The sequence below is a fragment of the Lutra lutra genome, chromosome 10, assembly GCF_902655055.1.
Source record: "Lutra lutra chromosome 10, mLutLut1.2, whole genome shotgun sequence".
NCBI classification, from domain to species: Eukaryota; Metazoa; Chordata; class Mammalia; order Carnivora; family Mustelidae; genus Lutra; species Lutra lutra.
In genome coordinates this window covers 109,677,650-109,696,775 of record NC_062287.1, presented here as the reverse complement: position 1 = coordinate 109,696,775, position 19,126 = coordinate 109,677,650, and the positions used below count along the sequence as shown (strand labels likewise).

At 61.6% G+C, this 19,126-nt stretch overlaps 1 protein-coding gene across 3 annotated transcripts; it reads right to left on the bottom strand.

Annotated features, from left to right (window-relative positions):
* Positions 1–1,137: 1,137 nt before the first annotated feature.
* ALDH3B1 (aldehyde dehydrogenase 3 family member B1) lies at positions 1,138–17,805 on the bottom strand. Of its 3 annotated transcripts, none has more exons than XM_047691985.1 (10): positions 17,659–17,805; positions 11,704–11,866; positions 9,575–9,685; positions 9,335–9,455; positions 8,960–9,045; positions 8,401–8,482; positions 5,604–5,990; positions 5,080–5,246; positions 2,182–2,281; positions 1,138–1,703 (listed from the first exon to the last, which is right to left on the bottom strand). In XM_047691985.1, the coding sequence occupies exons 2-10, from the start codon at positions 11,863–11,865 to the stop codon at positions 1,513–1,515; spliced, it is 1,407 nt and encodes a 468-aa protein (XP_047547941.1). In that variant the 5' UTR covers position 11,866; positions 17,659–17,805; the 3' UTR covers positions 1,138–1,512. The 3 variants fall into 3 exon arrangements, with proteins under 3 accessions (XP_047547941.1, XP_047547942.1, XP_047547943.1); XM_047691986.1 differs by lacking the exon at positions 17,659–17,805 and adding an exon at positions 16,491–16,603; XM_047691987.1 differs by lacking the exon at positions 17,659–17,805 and adding an exon at positions 13,821–13,843.
* Between the last annotated feature and the right edge of the window lie 1,321 nt (positions 17,806–19,126).

Below are 19,126 nucleotides of genomic sequence, written 5' to 3'. Positions count from 1 at the left end.
CGCAGGGCGCTGCCATGTTGGATTGGAGAGGCCAATAAGCAAGGACTCCTGCGCCACTGGAGGCGGAACGTCCGGGGCGTGGCTTAGGAAGCGGCTCCGGGTCAGACCTGGCGCGGAGGGTTGCAGGAGAGTTGATGCGTTGCTGCAGGGTATTTGTGGTAACGGTGCAGAGAATTGTGGCCGGCAGTGATTCCGCGGGAGCCGTGCCTGGTCGGTGCTAACCCTTGACCCAGGGGCTGCGTGTGGAGGATTATTCTCGCTTTACTGATGGAGAAACTGAGGCACGGACTTGTTTAGGAGCTTGGCCCAAGCGTTAGAGCTGCACAGTGCGGCCGCCTGCGTCCTGCCTGGGTGTGTGTGACTCGGGATCCCTGTCCCTCAACAGCCACCCAACTGTCTCCTCCCAGGGGATCGATCGTGGGGCAGAGGGACCCCGTGGGTGGCAGGCACGGAGAAGGCCGTTGGGGCCTCCTGTGTGTTGGTGGTGGGCGGGGGAGGGGGAGGCGTTCTCGCAAGGCTTCTCGGACAATACGATGTCCCAGCTGACTCCGAGGAGTAGGGCCAAGGGCAGGGCAGGCATGGGGGGCGTGCGTGCAGAGGTCCTCTTGAGAGGACGACAGGGACACAGCGCTGTGGAGGAGACCCCAAGGACTCATGTGGGTCCTGACTTCCGGGCCACAGGGAGCCACTGAGGGGCTCAGGCTGGGCGGCGGGGTGGCATGGTCGAGGTGAGCTTTGGGAAGATCAGTGAGTGCACTGAGGTCAGGCCTGTGGGGAAAGGATAGGTGACAGATGGCCCTGGTCATGGTGGCCAGGTGTGTGGATTGGCAAGTTCTGCAGCTTTATAGCACCATCGGGACTTGCTCAAAGATGGGACTTGGGAGGTGAGAAGGGGATGTTGAGCCGGGGGCCCCAGGGCTTTGGTTTGGTGGCTGAGTGGATAAGGGACGATTCCATGGCATCAGAGCCCAGGAGGATGAGCAGGAGAGGGTGACTCTGGTGTGGGACGTGGTAAGGGGAAGGCACCCAGGGCCAGCCACTGGGGGGACAGGAAGGTGCTCAGAACTCCCAAGAAGGCCTGAGGGGGGAAAGACTGACACCACCCAAAGGAGGAGACAGGATGCCTGGAGCTTGGGATGAACGACTTATTTATTATTAAACTCCAAAATGCAATCCCCACAGAGATGTCTGGAGGTGCTGGTTGTGAAGGGGGGTGGCTCAGAAGTGTCCACACCTGCCGGCCTCCCCCAGGACTCGGGTGGCTAGTGTGGGTACTGGGGGCAGGTTACCGCATAGTCTCCTAGGCTCCCTCGCCTTGGTCCGTCCTAGTTGGGGTCAGCTGAGGGAAGCTGGAAGGCAGCAGGCTGAGGACTCACAGAGAGAAGCCCCAGGAGGGAGCAGGGCATGCCCTGGTCTGGGCTGTGGTCTTTTCCCCCCTGGGTGTGTGCCCCAGGCCACATCAGCCCTAGCCACAGGCGGTAGGGGCAGCAGACTCACAGGTGTGAGCCGGGCTCAGAGCAGGGTACAGCTGCAGCTGCGACCCTCCATGGCCACCAGCAGCATCCTCAAGTTGCGAGGCGAGTAGGGCGGGTAGCGGATGGAGTAGATCTTCTCTAGCCCGGGGTGGCACAGCAGGCAGGCGCGGTGGTGGGAGAAGGTGTCAAAGGAGAACTTGCCATGGTAGCTGCCCATCCCGCTGGCACCTGCAGGGCAACATGGGACACACCAGTCAGCCCCACGGCGGCCAGCAGGAGGCTGTCAGACACACCTGGGCTCTGCTGGTCGGTCACACGCAGTAGGACCTTGGTTTCCCCATCTGTGAAATGGGCCCTCTGTGTGACATGGGGTAGCCATGACCCTCTCTGATCCCACCGCTTCTTCAGTGGCATGGGAGAGCCAGAGACTGGCACCTGCCCACACTAGGCACCCAAGCCACTGTCCAGAGGGCCTGGCAAGTTGTCCGGGGGGGTGTGGACTGAGTGCGGACGCCGGGGCTGTGTGGGCCTCCAGGACCAGGCACCACAGCTGGCCCCCATACCAGAACCCCAAATGGTGTCCTTATGGGTCCCCCACCCATATGTACATGCAGGGGCAGGTCTGGAAGGTTTTTGCAGGATGGGGGTGCAGGGGTGCCCTCAGTCCAGTAACAGCGAGAGAAGGCGGGGCTCTGCCAGCACTTACCCACTCCTCCGAAAGGCAAGCTGGCGAGGGTCATGTGCATGAAACCATCGTTCCCGCAGAAGCCCCCGCTGCTGGTCTGGGCTAGTACTCGCTTGACCACCTGGTGGGGAGGGGAACAGCCATGAGGCCCTGTGGCGGGGCAGCCAGAGGCCAGTCCGCAGGGCCCTGCAGGGTGGAAGAGTCTGGCCACCCTGGGAGTGTCACAGGTCGGGGGTGTGGTTGTGTCAAAGCCTGCCCCCGAGCCCCCAAGTCTGGACATGTTTCCTGAGCAGCTGCTGGAGCGTGGCCTTTGCGAGGGGGCTGGTGACACAGAAGCAGGGCCAAGAGGGAGGCAGAAAGCTCAGCGGTCCCCTGGGGACCTGGAGAGTTCAAGGTGAAATGCCAGGTAGTCAGGGAAGCGTCCCAAGAGAAGGACGTGATGCCACTGCTGCCTCTCAGGGGAAGGGGTCCCCCCAGGCAGAGGGAAGGGCAGGTGCAGAGACCCAGGGGCTGGGCTGTGCGGTGTGCAGCACAGGGAGGACCTTGAGGTGATGAAGCCAGGTGTGCATTTTAGGAACATGAATGTGGCCCTTGCTTTACTTAAAGAAGCCCCTTTCTCTCTCTCTCTCTTTTTTTTTTTTTTTTTTTAAGATTTTATTTATTTATTTGACAGAGAGAGAGCTCACAAGTAGACAAAGAGGCAGGCAGAGAGAGAGGAGGGGAAGCAGGCTCCCTGCTGAGCAGAGAGCCCGATGCGGGGCTCGATCCCAGGACCCTGGGATCATGACCTGAGCCGAAGGCAGAGGCTTTAACCCACTGACCCACCTGGGCGCCCCCTTTTTTTTTTTTTTGAAGATTTAATTTATTTATTTGACAGAGGCACTGAGAGAGAGAACACAAGCAGGAGGAGTGGGAGACGGAGGAGCAGGAGCCCGATGCGGGGCTTGATCCCAGGACCCCGGGATCATGACCCGAGCTGAAGGCAGACGTTAAAGGACTGAGCCACTCAGGTGCCCCAAGAAGCCCTTTTCTCTTTAACCTATAGGTTTATTGGAAGAATGAGGGGGAAATGATCAGTAAACACTATAGTCATTGCCAGAAAACTCGGCTATATTTAGTTATGACATGTGATCCTGAGCTAACGGCTCGTCTGCGTGGTGAGAGGGAACCGCCCCATCACAGGGCTCAGAAATCACGTGGAGGTGGGTAATAATAGTGACACGAGGGAGCAGCGTTGTCACAGTGTTTCTTGGGGGTGGCCATGGGTCCCTAGGGCCAGTCAGTGCTGGGCATTGAGAAAATTGACCCCTTTCCAAAAAACCCGGATTGTAAATTTTCTGAAGTTACTATTATCCAGATAGAGCAAGGCTCCTTGGAGGAATGACTGACTCGGGCTGGGCAAGGGAAAAACGGGATGAGCCGAAGCAGCTTGTGGACGCTGAAAGGAAGGAAGTGGTTGGAAAACAAAAGGATGGGGGGGGCACTGAGGGACACAGCAGCTCCCAGTGCCCGAAGAGGGACAGCCTGAGCAAGGACACAAGGCGGTGTTGCATTGTAACTGGAGAATAAATCAGGTGCACACGAGTCCCTGCTGATAGAAGTGATTCAAGAGCCAAATCGTTCTTACAGATTCCAGGGGATGGAAGTAGGTGTCCGCCTTCAGCAGGTGGCGCTCAATCCCATGGAAGGGGGGCTCGACTTTGAGACTTGCTCTTGAAGAAGAGGTCGGTCTCTCGGTGGAGACCCTTGGCCTCACCAGTGATGTGTGGATCTCTATCCCTGATAGGAGGTCGGAGGCCAGCCCTCACCTCCGTGGTAATCTTTCATGAGACAAACACCAGACCACCGAGGTTGGGGACATGCTGCAAGGGACCTGGTCAGCGCCTCTCAAGCTGAGCGGCGGTCACAGACAAGAGAACCTGCAACTAAGGCAATGTAGGGCTCTAGCTGGGCTCTTGGGGCTGAAAGAAAAATGTGAAACTCAAATCGAATTTGGAGTGTTGTTAACAGTAACGGACCAGGCACCATCTCTTAGTTTTGTTGAACATAAGGGCCCTTAAATGGGGGAAACTGGTAGCGGGGTATATTGGGACTCCCCGGACTATCTTTGTCTTCTGTAAAGTGAAAATTATTCCAAAATAAAGAGTTTACTAAAAACATACTGCGTGGGCACCTGCTTGGCTCAGTCGGTTAAGCGTCTGCCTTTGGTTCAGATCATGATCCCAGGGTCCTGGGATTGAGCCCCAAATCGGGGCTCCCGCTGAGCAGGGAGCCTGTTTCTCCCTCTCCCTCTGCCTCTCCCCCTTGCTCATGCTCTCTTCAAATAAATAAATAAAATATAAAAAAAAAAAAACCCACACTGTCCAATCTGTGAGGGATCTCATAAGAGCTGTGTGAGAGAGGAAGGTGTGCCCTGAGCTGTAGACGCCGGCCCTTTGCCCTTGAGGCTCCCAGGATGCCCCCAGGGGCTGAGCAGGGCAGGGGGCTGGGGTTCACTGTCCCTCCTGAGTGTTCTGGTCCTTCATCCTCCCCTAGTCATTCCACGCCATTCCGCGTGTGCCTTCTATGAGCCCGGCACTGGAAGGGGACATGTGACAGCCAGCAGAGATGATGAGGAAGACAGAGCGGGGTGCTGATGGAGCCGGGGACATGAACGCTGGAGACTGTCGCTTAGGTTGGAGGACAGAGGAGGCCTGGCTGCCCCAGGTAGAAAGGACAGTGACAGAACCAAGAGGGCCCCATCCTAGAATTTCTGTGACTGCTCCAGAGAAGCAGGATACCCAACCCTCCCTCCAGGCCCCTTGGTCCACTCCAATCCTGGAGCCATCTCCCCTTCTGCTGTCACCAGTCCGCCATCCACTGCTGGCCCCTGACCCCATCTCTGTCCAGCCCCCACTCAGCCCTGCCCGGGCCCCCCACCTGGTTGCTGTTGGAGAAGGCATACAGGGCCAGGGGCTTCTCCCCACGGTTGATGAAGTCGATGGCCTCGTCCAGGCTCCTCACGTTCATGATGGGCAGGATGGGGCCGAAGATCTCCTCCTGCATCACCGGCTCCGTCTCCTGCACGTCCACCAGCACCGTGGGGGCTGCGGGCACAAGGGACCCCTCAGCGCTGGGGCGGGACGGGGGTGGGCCACGGGCGGGGCTCAGGGGCCTTCTGGGGAAGAGAGCGTCCCCGCGGCCCCCAGGAAGGACGGCGAGGGGTTGTCCAGCCCGGGCGGGGGCCGAGGTGGAGCAGAGTTCGGGAAGGCAGGAGTCCAGGCTGGCCTAGATCGCGCGGCCCCGGGAGCCTCGAGACGGGGCGGGGCGACGAGGGGTCGGGGCGGGGCTACTGGGTGTGGAGGGCGGGGCCCGGGCTCGCGGCCCAGGCTCGCGGCCCACGCGGGACCCGCGTCCTGGAAGGGCCTCCGCCCGGCGACCGCGCGGCGACAGGGCGGGCTCACCGATGTAGCGCTCGCTCTCGTCGCTCTGGCCGCCGATGGCCACGCGGCCGCAGCCCAGCAGGCCCCGGAGCCTCTGGAAGTGCTTGTCGCTGATGATGCGGCCCAGGCTCGGGGAGCTCTGGGGGTCGTCGCCGTAGAAGCGGGTGATGGCGCTCTGCAGGGCGGGCAGCAGCCGCTCCTGCGTGTCCGGGCTGCACAGGACGTAGTCGGGGGCCACGCAGGTCTGGCCGCTGTTGAAGTAGCGGAAAAAGGCCACGCGGTTGGCCACGGTCTGGGGGTCGCAGTCGTCGTCCACGTAGCAGGGGTTCTTGCCCCCCAGCTCCAGCGTGACGGGCGTCAGGTGCTTGGCGGCGGCAGCCATGACGATCCTGCCCACACGGGGGCTCCCTGGGCAGTGGAAAGAAACCAGGGTGACCCTCAGTCACCTCAGCCAGGTGGGATGGCCTCAGCTTGTGGGCCGGGACCCCTGGCGGGGGAGTTCACTCCCTGGCCTGACCTCCCTGGAGAGGTGGTGGAGTAGGAGGATGCAGGCGCTCCCCGGGCCCTCCCCTGCCGGTCTCTGCACCAGGACGGTGCTTACAGCCTCGGCCAGGCCAGCCCAGCCCAGCCACGCGGGGCCCATGGAGGCGTCTGCACAGAGCAGCAAGCCAGGTCCCTGGCTCCCTCTCCTGACCTGCCTTGTTAGAAATCCAGGCGCCCCTTGCCCTGCTTCTGATCCCGGGCTCCCCCTGCCAGTGATTTTTTTTTTTTTTTAAGATTTATTTATTTACTTGACAGAGAGAGACACAGAAAAAAAGGGAACACAAGTCAGTGGGGGGCAGAGGGAGAGGGAGAAGCAGGCCCCCGCTGAGCAGGGAGGGCTTGATCCCAGGACTCTGGGATCATGACTCAGTGGAAGGCAGATGCTTAATGACTGAGCCAGCCAGGTGCCCCCCTGCCAGTGACTCTTGCTGGCATGCCACTCTCCACCCCTCCCTACCTCTCCAGTCTTCTCCAGAACTGGCAGAGACTGCTCTGGTCCAAGGCCAGAGTCCAGCTCCAAGGGCTGCCGTTTGGGTCTCTCTCTCTGACGTAACCTGGCGGCTACGCCACCCTAACCCCCTACCCTTCCCTCTGCTCCCGACCTTTGGCTGAAGTGGCCACCTGCCCATCTCCAGGGTCTCACAGTCCCCTCCATCCCACCTCCCCCTCACCGAAAGTTCCCTGTATCCAAGATGTTCCTGCCCATGCCTGGCCCAGGGTCCTGTGCTGCCATTTTTGCTGGGATGGCCCTCTCCGGCCACCACTTGAGAGCCTGATGTCCCTGCTCTAGCCTGGTCCAGCTTCCCTGCCCTTTCTCCCCGCCCCACCCTGCTCCAGGCCCCCCCACATCCCCTCACCTGTCCACTCCTCCCTCAGGTCCTCCTAGCTTTCAGAAACATCTTCTTGTCTATGAGGCTCCCCTTGTCTGTTGAATCCTGTCACGCTTCCCTGCCAGAGTCCCTTCCAAGGGTCCCATCATTCCCATGCCGTTCAATTCTCTGTCCCCTGTCCCCTTGTTATAATGTGAGCTCCTCTGGCAGGGAGGCTCTGTCTCCTCAGCCCTTGCTTTATTGCAAGGCTAGGACGGCGTCTGGACAGGGCATGTTCCCTCAGAAAACAGCGAGCAAGTGAATGGATGCTTCCCCTGGCCTCGGGCTGTGACAAAGGCTTCCATAAGTTCACATATCCTCAAGACAGACCTGTGACTGTCATCAGACAAGGACAGTCCTGCAGGAGTCAGGGGCTCATGGCAGACTAAGTACTGGTCAGTCTCCCAGCCTCTGCGCAGGCTGCCCAGGTTCCTGGCCCGAGTCAAAGGCCCAAAGCCCACCGAGCTGTCTGGTGTGATGGTGGAAGGTGGACCACCCCCTCCCCGTGTCCCATCCTCCTCCTCCAGCCACCAGGAATCTGCAGGACCAGCTGAGGACCCTGACCCCTGCTTCTGTAGCAGGCTCCCTGGCCACCAAGGTGGGGGCCCATGGGCCCTGTCCTGGGCTTGTGGCAGGGTTTGTAGGGAGAAAGGCAGAGACCACACTCCCCCTGCTCTGGTGTGGTCAAGGTGTACCAGGCACGAGGCCAGTGAGCAGGAGGCCTCCGAAGCGGCTCTCCGCCCCATCTGCTTTCTCTCTCCTCCAGAACCTCGGCCAGGGAACACAGCTCCCTGCCTCTCTGGCTCTTTGACCCTTATAGGACCCCCCCGACACACCCCGATCCTGTCACCTGAAGCCAGGTGGTGTCTGGGCCTCATGGGCACGTGCCAGGGAGATGGCAGATGACCACAGAGAACAATTCTCACAGAGGGCCTGGGAGGAAAGATCCAGCCTCCCCAATCCTGGTCCCTGGAGTGACCCCACCTGGGTGCCGTGGCTCTTCATTACCTTGTCCTCCAAGCCCTCATCTGTCCAGCCGGCCACAAGGGCCCTGGGTCAGTGGGGTCATGTATAAGGTCCTGAGACCAGTGGGTGGTATATAAGGTCTCCAGGGGGGAACCTCGCACAGTGGGAGCTCGGCACAGGCAGAGGCTGTCATCCATGAGACTGTGACCAGGGAAGGGGCCTCTGGAGCGTCCCAGGGGTCAGGGCTGCTCCCCCCCTTCTCAAGGAGCACAGAGGAAGCTTGTCCTGGAGCCAGCCTGCTTCCTTCCTGACTGTCTGTGCGCCTGGGTCCCTTGGACTCTCCCAGGGTTGGGATCAAGCCCCCTGAGGGGGTGGCTGGGCTCGACCATCCCCACGTGGAGCTCCCCAAGCCCTGCACACCGCGGGCACCCTGGCCTCACCCGTGAAGAAGATGTAGTCGAACTTGTGCTCCAGCAGCTGTCCGGTCTCCTGGGGCCCTCCTAGCACCACGGCAAAGCAGCTCTGCAAGGCGGGGTGGCAGATGGCTCCCTCTGGGACCCCAGCCTGGGGAACGCAGGGGGCTGCCTCCCTGTGTGCCCCCCCTTGCTGGGCCTGACCCACAGTTTCCAGGGACCTAGATGGGCCAGATGGGAGCAGGGAGCTTCCCGGTGTCCCCCGCAGTCCCAGCCCAGAAGGTGTGAGGTTAGGGTCTGGCTGGGGTTGAGAGGTGTGCAGGTGGCAGGCGGGGTGGGGGTGTGGTCAGGGCTGCCCAGAAGACAGGCTCCGGCAGGCTCTGGAAGACAGATGGCAGGCTCCGGGGCCACGGTCCTAAGAGCACAGCTGGATGCACTGGCTCTCTGTTTCACTCGATGGGAAAGAGGCAAAGGGGGCAGCGACCCAGCCATGGCTGCACACCCCAAAGGAGGCAGGACTGAGGCTGGAACTCAGGTCCTGAGGAACCCCAGTGTAGCTGCTGGGCCCACTCCATGCCCGGCTCACCTGGTCCAGGTATCGGGGCAGGACCTCAGCCAGGACCTTCTCTGTTCTCCTGCTGAACTCCGATGGCTTCAGCACCACGCAGTTCCCTGCGGGGCGGGGCAGGGGGAGCGCTGGGAGAGGGCTGGCCTCTCCCGCCTCTGCTCAGCCCTTACCCCTGGTGCCCGGCCTCGCTCTGCTCTCAGGAGAAGCATCTGGCTGAGAGGTGACTGACGGGCCCGAGGCCCCGCCGCGCAGGGATGCTGGGCCAGGCGGGAACCGGCTTTTCTTAGCCACTTGTTGCCGGCTCCCTGCTCACAGGCTCTGTGGGCCACCAGGAGGCCTGAGGGTGGGGACAGCTGGGACAGCGGGCAGCGGGAAGGGCCAAACTGCTCTTACCTGCAGCGAGGGCACCCACCAGGGGCACCAGGGTCAGGTTCACTGGGTAGTTCCAGGGGGCGATGATGAGCACCAGGCCGAAGGGCTCCTTCCGGATGAAGGCCTTGTCCAGCTGCGTGGCCTGGGCCCCAGGGCCCGTGTGGTGGTGAGTGGTGGGGCCTTGAGACTCCCAAACCCTCTGTGCCACCCTCCAGAGGGCAAGGTTGCCCGTGTGCCCTCTCCCCCCTGGGGCCAGCTCACCAGATTCTTAGGCACTTTCTCATCCTTCATCCAGGCCCTCAGACTCCTGAGGGCTAAGTCAATCTCGCTCTCGCTGATTCTGATCTCAGACACCTCTGCCTCGAAGGTTGACTGCAGGGGAGAGACAGGGGCGGGGTTCGGGCTGGGGGACCCCAGTCGGCTCCTTCATTCACGCACTCCATGTTCAATGAGGGCTTCCAGCCTTCGGGAGTCCTTCCTGGGCCAGGAATGCAGCAGGGAGAGACAGCACTGGGCCCAGAGAGCCTGCCTCGCAGAGCGGACGTCGGAGGGGGACAGCAGCTGTGACACTGAGAACACCGATGTGACCAGAGCCATGGGAGTGAAACAGGGGACAGGGGACAGAGACTACAGAGACTGCTGGAGTGTGTGGTGTGCGTGCATTGCGTGTCTGTGTGTGTGTGTGTGTGTGTGTGTGTGTGTGTGTGTGTTGGGGGCTATGCACGGGCACGCGCATGTGAGTGCATGGGTGTCCGTGAATGCGTGTGTGCGCGCCTGTGTGTGCTCATGTATGTGTGTGCGTGTGTGTGTGCGTGTGTGTGTACTCTGCTTTATACAAGATTATCAGTGCCGGCCTTGGGACGAGGTGACCTCTGAGGGGTGAGGACTGGGAGTGGGGGAGCCTGCATATATGTAGAGGCAGAAAATTCCAGGCAAAGCGCGTAGCGTGTGCAAAGGCTCTGAGGTGGGCGCTGGCTTGCTGTGTTCCTACTTAGCAAGGAGCAGACTGGGTGAGGCGATGGCACCGGGCAGCAGGGGTGAGGACTGTCGAGGAGAGAACCCTGGTTTCATGTGTTCATGGGAAAACAGATGATTCCAGAAACTGCTGACAAGGAAGCCTGGGCCTCACCTGGCTACAGTCCCGGGGCATCACGGTTAAGGGCAGGTTTGGGGACACTGAGAAAGGGAGCAGGCATCACCAGGAAGCCACATCCTCAAGGTAAGTCCTTGTGGACACACTTTGCTGTCCCCAAGGGATGACCCTGGATGCCATGAGGCTCTAGTCTCAAAGTCCATGACTGCTCTGGGGACAGGACGGACACTTGGCAGTGTGCCTGTAAGTCGGGAGCTACCCAAGGAAGCTACTGAAGGACCCCGGCTCCACTGGCCCCGGGGTCTCTATCGTGACTTGGGTGGAACCTGCAGGCCCACTGCAAGGGTGGCACCTCACCCAGCGGCAAAGAGGCGTAGGCCTGGCCCTGAGGAGTTCCAGGAGTTGAGGGGCCAGGGGAGCCCGGGGGTGGGTCTGGACACCGTGGCCTTGGTGGCAGGTGCAGAGGACATTTTGTCCAGAGAAGGACACCCTGGGGCACAAGCAGCCAAGCGGTTGGGCTCTGTCGGCTGAGGGGGTGGGAGGTTGCCCGGAAGCAAATGCATTGCTGGGCTGCTACTGAAATTGGGAGGAGCCGAGCCCTCAGGCCTGCGGGTTTGGAGAGGGGCCAATGATGCCCAACTTTCTGAGTGAAACTGAACTCATCTGTTGTGCACGAGGCACTTCATGGTGTGACCTGCCTCCCTGGATCTCATCTTTTGTGTATCTCTGCATCTCTCACTCCCCTCCAGGTATGCTGGCCTCTTTGCCGCTCCTCAAGCACAGAGGCCGCCTGCCTCAGGGCCTTTGCACATACTGTGCCTGCTGCCATTTCTTCCAAAGTTCTCCCTCCGGCAGGTCTCCTCAGAGAAACTGCCCCTGACTCCCACATGTAAAACACCGCCCTGCTCCTGGTTCATCCTCTTGCCCCTCTCACCCCGGGAGCGTCTCTCCATGGCACTTGAAACCACCCAACATGCTATACAATTAGTTCTTTACTGTTGTTTTGTGCCACTCTCCGGAAAGCCAGCTCCCTGGGCACAAGGATTTTGGTTCACTTTCTGTCGTACCCCCTTGGCCTAGAACAGGAGACCTGGAACATGGTAGGTGCTCAGTCTGATGTTGTGGGGGAGATGGGAAAGGCGCGGATGGACGCGTGCAGAAGAAGCGAAGAGGCGGTGTGGCACAGGGAAGGGGGTGGGGTTTGCATGGCCCTTAGTCCCTGCCCAGGGAGGAAGCTGCGGCCCCCATCCCGCGAGTCCCCGTCCCAGGCCCCGCCCCCAACCCCGGCCCCGCCCACCTTGTGCAGGTCCTGCGCCAACACCTCCTGCAGAAGCTGCTTGTTTTCCTGCAGGAAGCGGCGGAGGCCCTTGAGCTGCGCCGCCCTGAACTCGGCCGGCCTCGTCCGCCCCGTGCTGAAGGCCTCCCGCAGCCGCCGCAGGGTGTCCGCGTAGGGGTCCATCCTGCAGGGCGGGGGCAGCGTGGGCCGGGGCTCCCCACCTTCTCGGGCATCCTCCCTGTGCCCCTGGCTGCACCACTATGGGCTCACGGACACTCCTACAAGGACCCGCGTAACCCCAGAGGGCCGGGGCTGCCCCCCACACGTGTACACACACGCACGCACACTCCGATGGTCCCTCAATCCCTTCCCCTTGGCCAGTGGACAGGAGAGCCCTGGACCTTGGGCTGGGGGCAGGACAGCACGGGGGTGGGGGCGCTTGGGAGCAGCCACCCCAGAGCCCCAAAAGGTAGGCAGGCAGCCGGGGAAACTCATTTCTCCCTGCCACCCGGAAATGAGCCCCAAGTCATGGCCCCACTCCCACTCTAGTGCCCCTCATGGAGATGGGGCCGCCCTCATCCCTGCTAGGCCTGCGTGGAGTAACCAGGAAGAGTTCGATAAGTAGAGGACAGTCCACCAACAGCCACCATGGCCGGCACTGGGGGACAATCCAGACACAGAATATGCCGCGCCTCCTGCCCCTCTCCTGGGGGCACTGCCTGGGGAAGCCAGGCTGGCTGGTGGCAGCACGGGGGGCTGGGGGACGTGGGTGGTGGCTTCCACTGTCTCTGCCCCTCTCACCAGCCCCAGTGTTGGAGGAGCTGGGAAGAGTAGGGGACAGGGGCTGAGGGGGCCCCTGATGCCTCCATGCTGTAAGCAGCCCAGGCGGGAGATCTGGGTGGGGCCCCCACATTCCCCCGGGCCCCCGCCTGTTTACTTGAAACTCATCAGAGGAGCAGGGTGACATACTTGCTTCTTGGCCTGGTGCCAAGGACCGTGGGGACCCTTTCCTCCTGCCCTCTCTGACTCCTTTCCCTTCAGGTCTCGGCTTGGTGAATGCCTCCTCTAGGCAGCTCGCCCTGATTACTCCCTCACATGGGGAGGGGGGATTCATCCTCTCATCCTCTCTCCCCCTGGCCCCTCTTTGCCTCCCTACCTGAGTTAGGTCTTAGTGCCTCCTTATCTGTCGGGGAGGGTAACGCTAGTGGCCTCCAGCTGACAGGCTGTTTTTCAAAGAGGAGACCATGCTGTCCAGTTCTGAGCCCAGGGCCGGGTGTCAGCGTGCCCAAAGCTGCCAGCTGTTGTTAAGTGGCTGCCCCACAGCCGTCAGATTTCTGGAGTGATCCATGGCTTTGAGAGCTGAGCCTGCTCCAGCCAAATAGAATGGCCCGGCCGGAAGGGCACTCTGTGCCGAGAGCTTGGCTAGATCCCTGGGCATGATGGGGGTGGGGGCAGGCTGACCCCACAGGCCTCCTGCTCTGGTCTGGAGAACTCAGCAGTTGCCTGGGGGCACAAGACAGACCTCATGGGACCCAGAGGCGGTGCCAGCGTAGCAGAGAAGGGACATTCTCAGAGCCCCTCTCAGCCCCAGCCTTGCCTCCAGACCCCACGCGCCTTCTCAGAGGAAGGGACGCCTGCCAGTGCCAAGGCCCTCCCGGCCTCCAGAGCTGCCATCTGGGCTTGTCACCCCTGGCTCGGCCTCCTTCTGGCCTTATGACCTTGGACAGGCCACTCATCTCTCTGCCTCAATTTCCTTGTCTGTAAAGTGGGAATAATAATATCACTTGCCATCATCCCGACAAACAAATGACATCAGGCCCCCTAAAGCCATGGCCGTGGTGCACGGGCTGGAGGTCAGCAGCGGTTGGGATCACTAAATTCCCAGCCAGTGTTTCTTTCTCTCCACCCGCTGCCCCTCCTTGTTTTGTCTCGTGGGCCCCGCCAGACCCCTGCGGATGGGTGTGGAGTACAGAGTGCGCCCACCTCATCTGCCCCCCCGGGGTTCTGTGCCTTTTCATAAGCTATGTCTGCAGAACCCACAAAAATGTCAGGCACATAACTGGAACAGCACACCTCTGGGCGAGGGAGGGGAGGGGAGCTCTGTGGGGGTGCTGGACGGAACATTCCAGCAGCCTCGCCTGGCAACACTGAGGCCGACTCACCCAATATTGTCCCCCTCCCCACCAACGTTGGTCAATCTGGACCGAGGGATCAAGGGATGCCCGTTAGGGGATGGGAAGCTGGGTACCACCCAGGTGTGCCCAGGAGCCCAGGCCACCTCCTGGCGGAGCCTGGGTCTGTGACCTCACAAAGGACACACAGATGTGGGGCTTCCTAGATCGGTCTGGGCTGGGGTCTTGGAGCCCACCTCCACCCCCTGACCCCCACCCCTGGGGTACACGTGATATTGTGGAAGTTCATAAGGATGTTGAATGACATTTCCTGTGCCTGCGTGACACATTTGACCCCTACCACAGCCTCCTGAGGGCACCGTCTTCTCCCTCACAAGGAGAGGGACGTCTCGGCACAGAGAGGGCAAGGAGGTGACCCAAGACCACCCGCTTTTCTACCCTGGAAACCAGGATGTGGAGGAATCTGAAGGAACAGAGGGCTGCCCCCCCACCCTCCATCCCCCTACATGGCAGCCTGACCCCTGGGGAGAGGGGACACCTCAGGGGGCTGGCCTGAACGGCAGATGCAGGGACAGGGAGCAGGGGCATGTGGCTGGACTCAGGCACTGCCCTTGATGGGGAGAAGACGCACTGGTTGTACCCTGCTCTCTGCCTCTGACTCCCCACTATTCCCACTAGTCCCCGCCTTGCTTCCCCTTGTGACCTCCTCTGGCTGAGTGCCGAGGTCCCAGCGGCTGGTGGGCCCAAGGGTCCGTCGCCCACTAAGGGGCCCTGGCTTCAGCCACCTGCTGTGCCGCATGTGTTCTTCACCTGTGGCTCCTGGGGCCAGTGGGTGGGGTAGGAGGGGCCAAGACAGCAGATGATGACAAGGGACAGGCCTGTTTCCCTTGGCTTGGGGGCTGGGGGAGGACGAGCCACGTCCCCTTAAGGCCTTGGCCTAGGGACTCCTCTAGTTATCACGATGAGCAGGCACTGACCGCACGTGCCGACCTGGGTCAGCCTGATGTGGGTGTCCGCATGGCGCCCCTGGGGGAAACTGAGGCCCAGACAGATCGCATGGCATCAGGGAGGGGGTGAGTCAGCTGGGCACGCCCATCTGCTGGCTCCAAAGCATCACTGGGACTCTACTGTCCCACCCCCCCCCCACCCTACGTGGTGGCCTGTCCTGTGATGAGCTCTCCATGGAGTGGCCCCCCTTGCCCCCCACCCAGCCTCTTGTCATTCTCCTTCCTCTGTCATTCTCACTGCCTCCGCTTCCTGAGCTGTCCTGGAAGCCTCCTTAGGGGAACCCCCCCTTTTTAAAGTAGGCTCCATACCCAGTGTGGAGCCCAACACAGGGCTTGAACTCACAGCCCTGAGATCAGGACGGGAGCTGAGATCAAGAGTTAGATGCTCAACCGACTGAGACCCCAAGAGCCTCCCTAAGAACACCCCTTCAGTATGGTGTCGGGGCCCGGAGGTCTGGGCTCGAATCCTGGCAGCCTGTTTGTGAGCTAGGAGCCCCTGGGCAGGTTGCTCGGCTCCTCTGCGGCTCGCCTGCCCCATCCGAGAAATGGGGATGGTACTTAGTGGCCCCAGGGCGATGTTGGGAGAATTCAGGCGTGCGGTGTTGTGTGCGAGGCCGAGCCCTGCGAGTGCTCCGTGACCATGACTCTGAGAGCGAGTGTGACTCAGACAGACTGTGAAGGACAGCTGTGCCAAGGGGGTTCCAGGGAGGAGACCCTGGGGTAGAGCCCAAGGAGAGACCTTGGCCCAGTGTGGGCACCAGGGAGGAAAAGACATCAACCTGAGAGCCATGTAGGGGTGAGAGAGATAAACAACTTGGTGCTCTGAGGGTCTGGGGGGGCGCCTCGATCAGGCTGCCAGAGTGGAGGTCACAGTGCCAGCCTTGATGACCCCACAGTCCCGCTACCCCAGGGTCTCCAATCTGATCTCCCCTTGGAGCCTGAACCTGGCTTTTCACAGGCTCTCCAGAAGCTCTGGCAGAGTCCCCTCCCTACAATGGGGTCTGGGGGAACTGGGGATCAACCCTTGGCCTGTGGGTGGAGCCAACCCCACCCCAGAGAGTTTCCCGGAGAGTTCCCCTGTTGCTCTGAGACCTGATGATCAACCCCTCCTCCAGGCAGGGCAGAGTCTGGCTCATCCCTCTTTCCTGGATCCTGGCAGAGCCCGCTCCCAAGAATGGGATGTCCCATTAGTGGGTACCCCGGCCCCAGCACCGGGCTTGCCTAGCAGTGCCCAGAAACTCTGTGTTGCCAGATGGATACTTGCCCTGCACCCCATCCCCTCCCCCCTCCCCCACCAGGGATGGGGGTGTATTCCCTCCTGGGGCAGCCAGGTCCAGAGCTGGTGCCCTCAGTCCCAGAAAAGATGGGCTGTGACCCCAGTGAGAGGAAGATGGAAGCCCAGCTTAGACAAAACAAGGATGGCTGCCGGCCACCAGCTTCAAAGCCCCAGAGCCTCTCCTCAGCCCCTCCCTCTCCAGCTCTTAGGTCTGGTCTGAGGGAAGCTCCTTCCCCCTTCCCCTTTCTTCCCAGGCAGGCAGAGGAGCTCCTGGAAGACAAAGCCAGCCTGTGTGTGTGGCCTCCGGTCGCCAGGCCTGCCCAGGCAGCCCACCAGCTGGGTCCCGGGCCCTCGCTGCTGGGGACTCATCCCCGTCTCCCTGGGACAGCATACCTGAGGCCCTGCCAAGCTGCGCTTCCTCCTGGCCGTCCCTGCTCTGCCCCGCTGCCCTGTCGTGAAGAAATGTCGGAGGCTGGGCGGGCCCCTAGGGCGGGGCTGCCCTGGCCTCTTGCCTGACCTTGGCTCTGGGCAGGCAGGAAGCTGCCGGCGGAGCTTTCATTACCTCTCTCAGGGGCCTCTGGATCCTCTCCCCGACCACAGAGAAGGAGCCAGGGCCCAGAGAGGGCAGCCCGATTCCGGGGCAACACAGCAGGTGTTCAGGGAGCTCTGAGCTGAGGGGTCCAGCCCAAGGTCTCACCAGACCCAGGCCCAGCTTGGAGGAGGAGGACAGCCCAGGGCAGTGGGCCTGGGAATTATGGCATGGGGTGGGGTCCAATTGCCTGGAGTAGCAGGGAAGCCCTGCGCCAACACCACCGCCCTCCCACCCCCCACGCCCCTGTGAGCCTTGGTTTTCCAGGTGCAAAATGAAGAGAGGGATCCAGAGATGGCTGGAGCCCAGAAAGACAGTGTCAGGGCCCAGCCCGCGGACCCCTCCGTGCCCTAGCTCTCCCCGCAGCTATGCCCATCGATGCCACTTCACCCAGGACCCCCTCTCAGAACAGGTCACCCAGCGCCTTGCTATTTCATCATGAGAAAACAGGAACCCCGGAGAGGCGACCGGACTTGACCCCACAGGGCATGGACGGCAGGACTGGGACCCACATAGGAAGCTGGTTGCTCTGGAGCGGAGGGGCCGCGTCCGTCCCCAGAGGTCCCCTCCCACCTCCGAAGGTAGCATTCCACCCTCTGCCCTCTAGGACAGCTGTCATGGTAAGTGTCCCCACGGTGGTTCCTGTGGGCTTGCTCCTCTGGGGCCTGAGCTGTGCCAAGGGGGCCCGTCCTCTGTCTTACCGGGGCCCCCGCCCCATGCACACCTGCGGCACAAAGGGGGATGGTTCCCGAGCAGCTGCTGGTATCAGACAGGCAGGTGATCAGGTTACAGGTGTGGGGGCAGAAGCATCCTTTGTGCCCTCGCCCCGTGCCTACCACCTTGGGCCCGCCACTGCCCCTCTGTCTTGATGCCCCGGGTGTCTGCCTGGTATCCTGGCCTGGGGCCTCTGGGCCAACCCGGCACCTGGGAGATGCTTCTCGCCGCCCCGGCCCTCCCACTGCCCCTGCCTACCTGAGGGGCAGGAGAGGTCTTCTGGCCCACACCTGTTCGGGCTCCCCTGGAGGCTTCAGCCCGCTGGGACAGGGGGAAGGGGCTGCAGAGGCCCCCGTCCTCCCCGTGGGATGGAGCCCCCAGCCGCTGCCTGTCACGTGGTTCAGCATGTGACAGCCGTGCCCTGCTGTCTGGAGCTGAGCCAGGCGAAGGCAGTGGCGGAGCGGGCACCAGGCGGGGCTGGGTGGGGGCCGAGCCTGACAGTGCTTAGCCGGGACCCAGGCCCAGAGAGGGGCAGCCACTGGTCTAAGGCTACACAGTCAATCAGGGGCCCACCTAGGGAGGCACTGGTGGGGAGATGGGTGTTGGAGGATCCTGAAGGGACCCTTCTGGGCCAAGGATCGCCTTGCAGGGACCCCCAGCCCCCTGCCCTGTGAACTTGTCATGAATTTCGGAACAGCCTGCGACTTCTCCAAAGAGGCCTGGCCTCTTGGCACAGGGGTGCTCCCCTGGCCTGGCAGTGAAGCTCCCCCAGTCTGGAGGTGCATAGCTCTTTGGGGAGGAATAGGTACCCTCCCCCCTCTCTGGGTTGGAGGCCTCTATTGATCCTCGAAGGTTCTGGGGGCTCAGTGCAGTTTGGAGGTTATGTCCCTGTTGTGGAGAGCCGAAGATACATGGGGGGAGGTCTGTGTGGAACCCCACCAGGAGGCACCCTTTGAGCCAGCTCTGATGGGTGACAGGCTCTGCTGAGGACCCAGGTCGGCCATGTGGGGTGTGCAGACGTTGGGAGAGGGGACACAGCGGCCTCGCACCCCCACATTTGCCTCAGCCCTGTGCTTTGGCAAGTCCTCTGGGTTTTAGCTTGGAGGCTGGGATGGAATGACCTTCATTATCGTCACCTTCAGCCTCCTTGGGGTGGAGAGGCGGGGAAGGGTGGGCTGGGCATGGGTCACAGCATCCACGGACTCCTTAACGCGCTCATCGGTTCACTCCCTCACATACTCGATGACCAGGAGCATCGCGCCACCTTGCCTGCTGACGGACACTCAAACTGGGCTCCTCCGCCCATGAGCTAAGTGGCCTTGAGCAGGCCGTGGCCTCTCCCCCGGTCTTCTTTGCCTCCCCCCTTGCTGCCTGTGTGTTTGGAAACATCTGGTATACAGTAGGTGCTCAGTAAGCATGGATGCCTTCCTGTCCCTTTCCCGCCCTCCTGAGGGAGTAGCCACTCTGGCTTTGTCCCCAAGACCCTGTCCCCCAACTTCCTTCCTTGTCTCTTGCCTTAGAGGCAAGCCCACCCTGGCTCCTGTCCCTCCCCCACCCCCCAGCCTCCCCTCAGAGACCAGCAGGACTCATTCCAGGTGCAGAGTTAGAGGCCGGGGCGCACTCGGCACACCTTGACGACGCGCCCACGGTGCTCCAAGCCCGCGCCAGGCCCTCGACGCAAATCCTCACGAAGTCTGGGACGTTGCCATTCTAGCTTGCGGGAGAG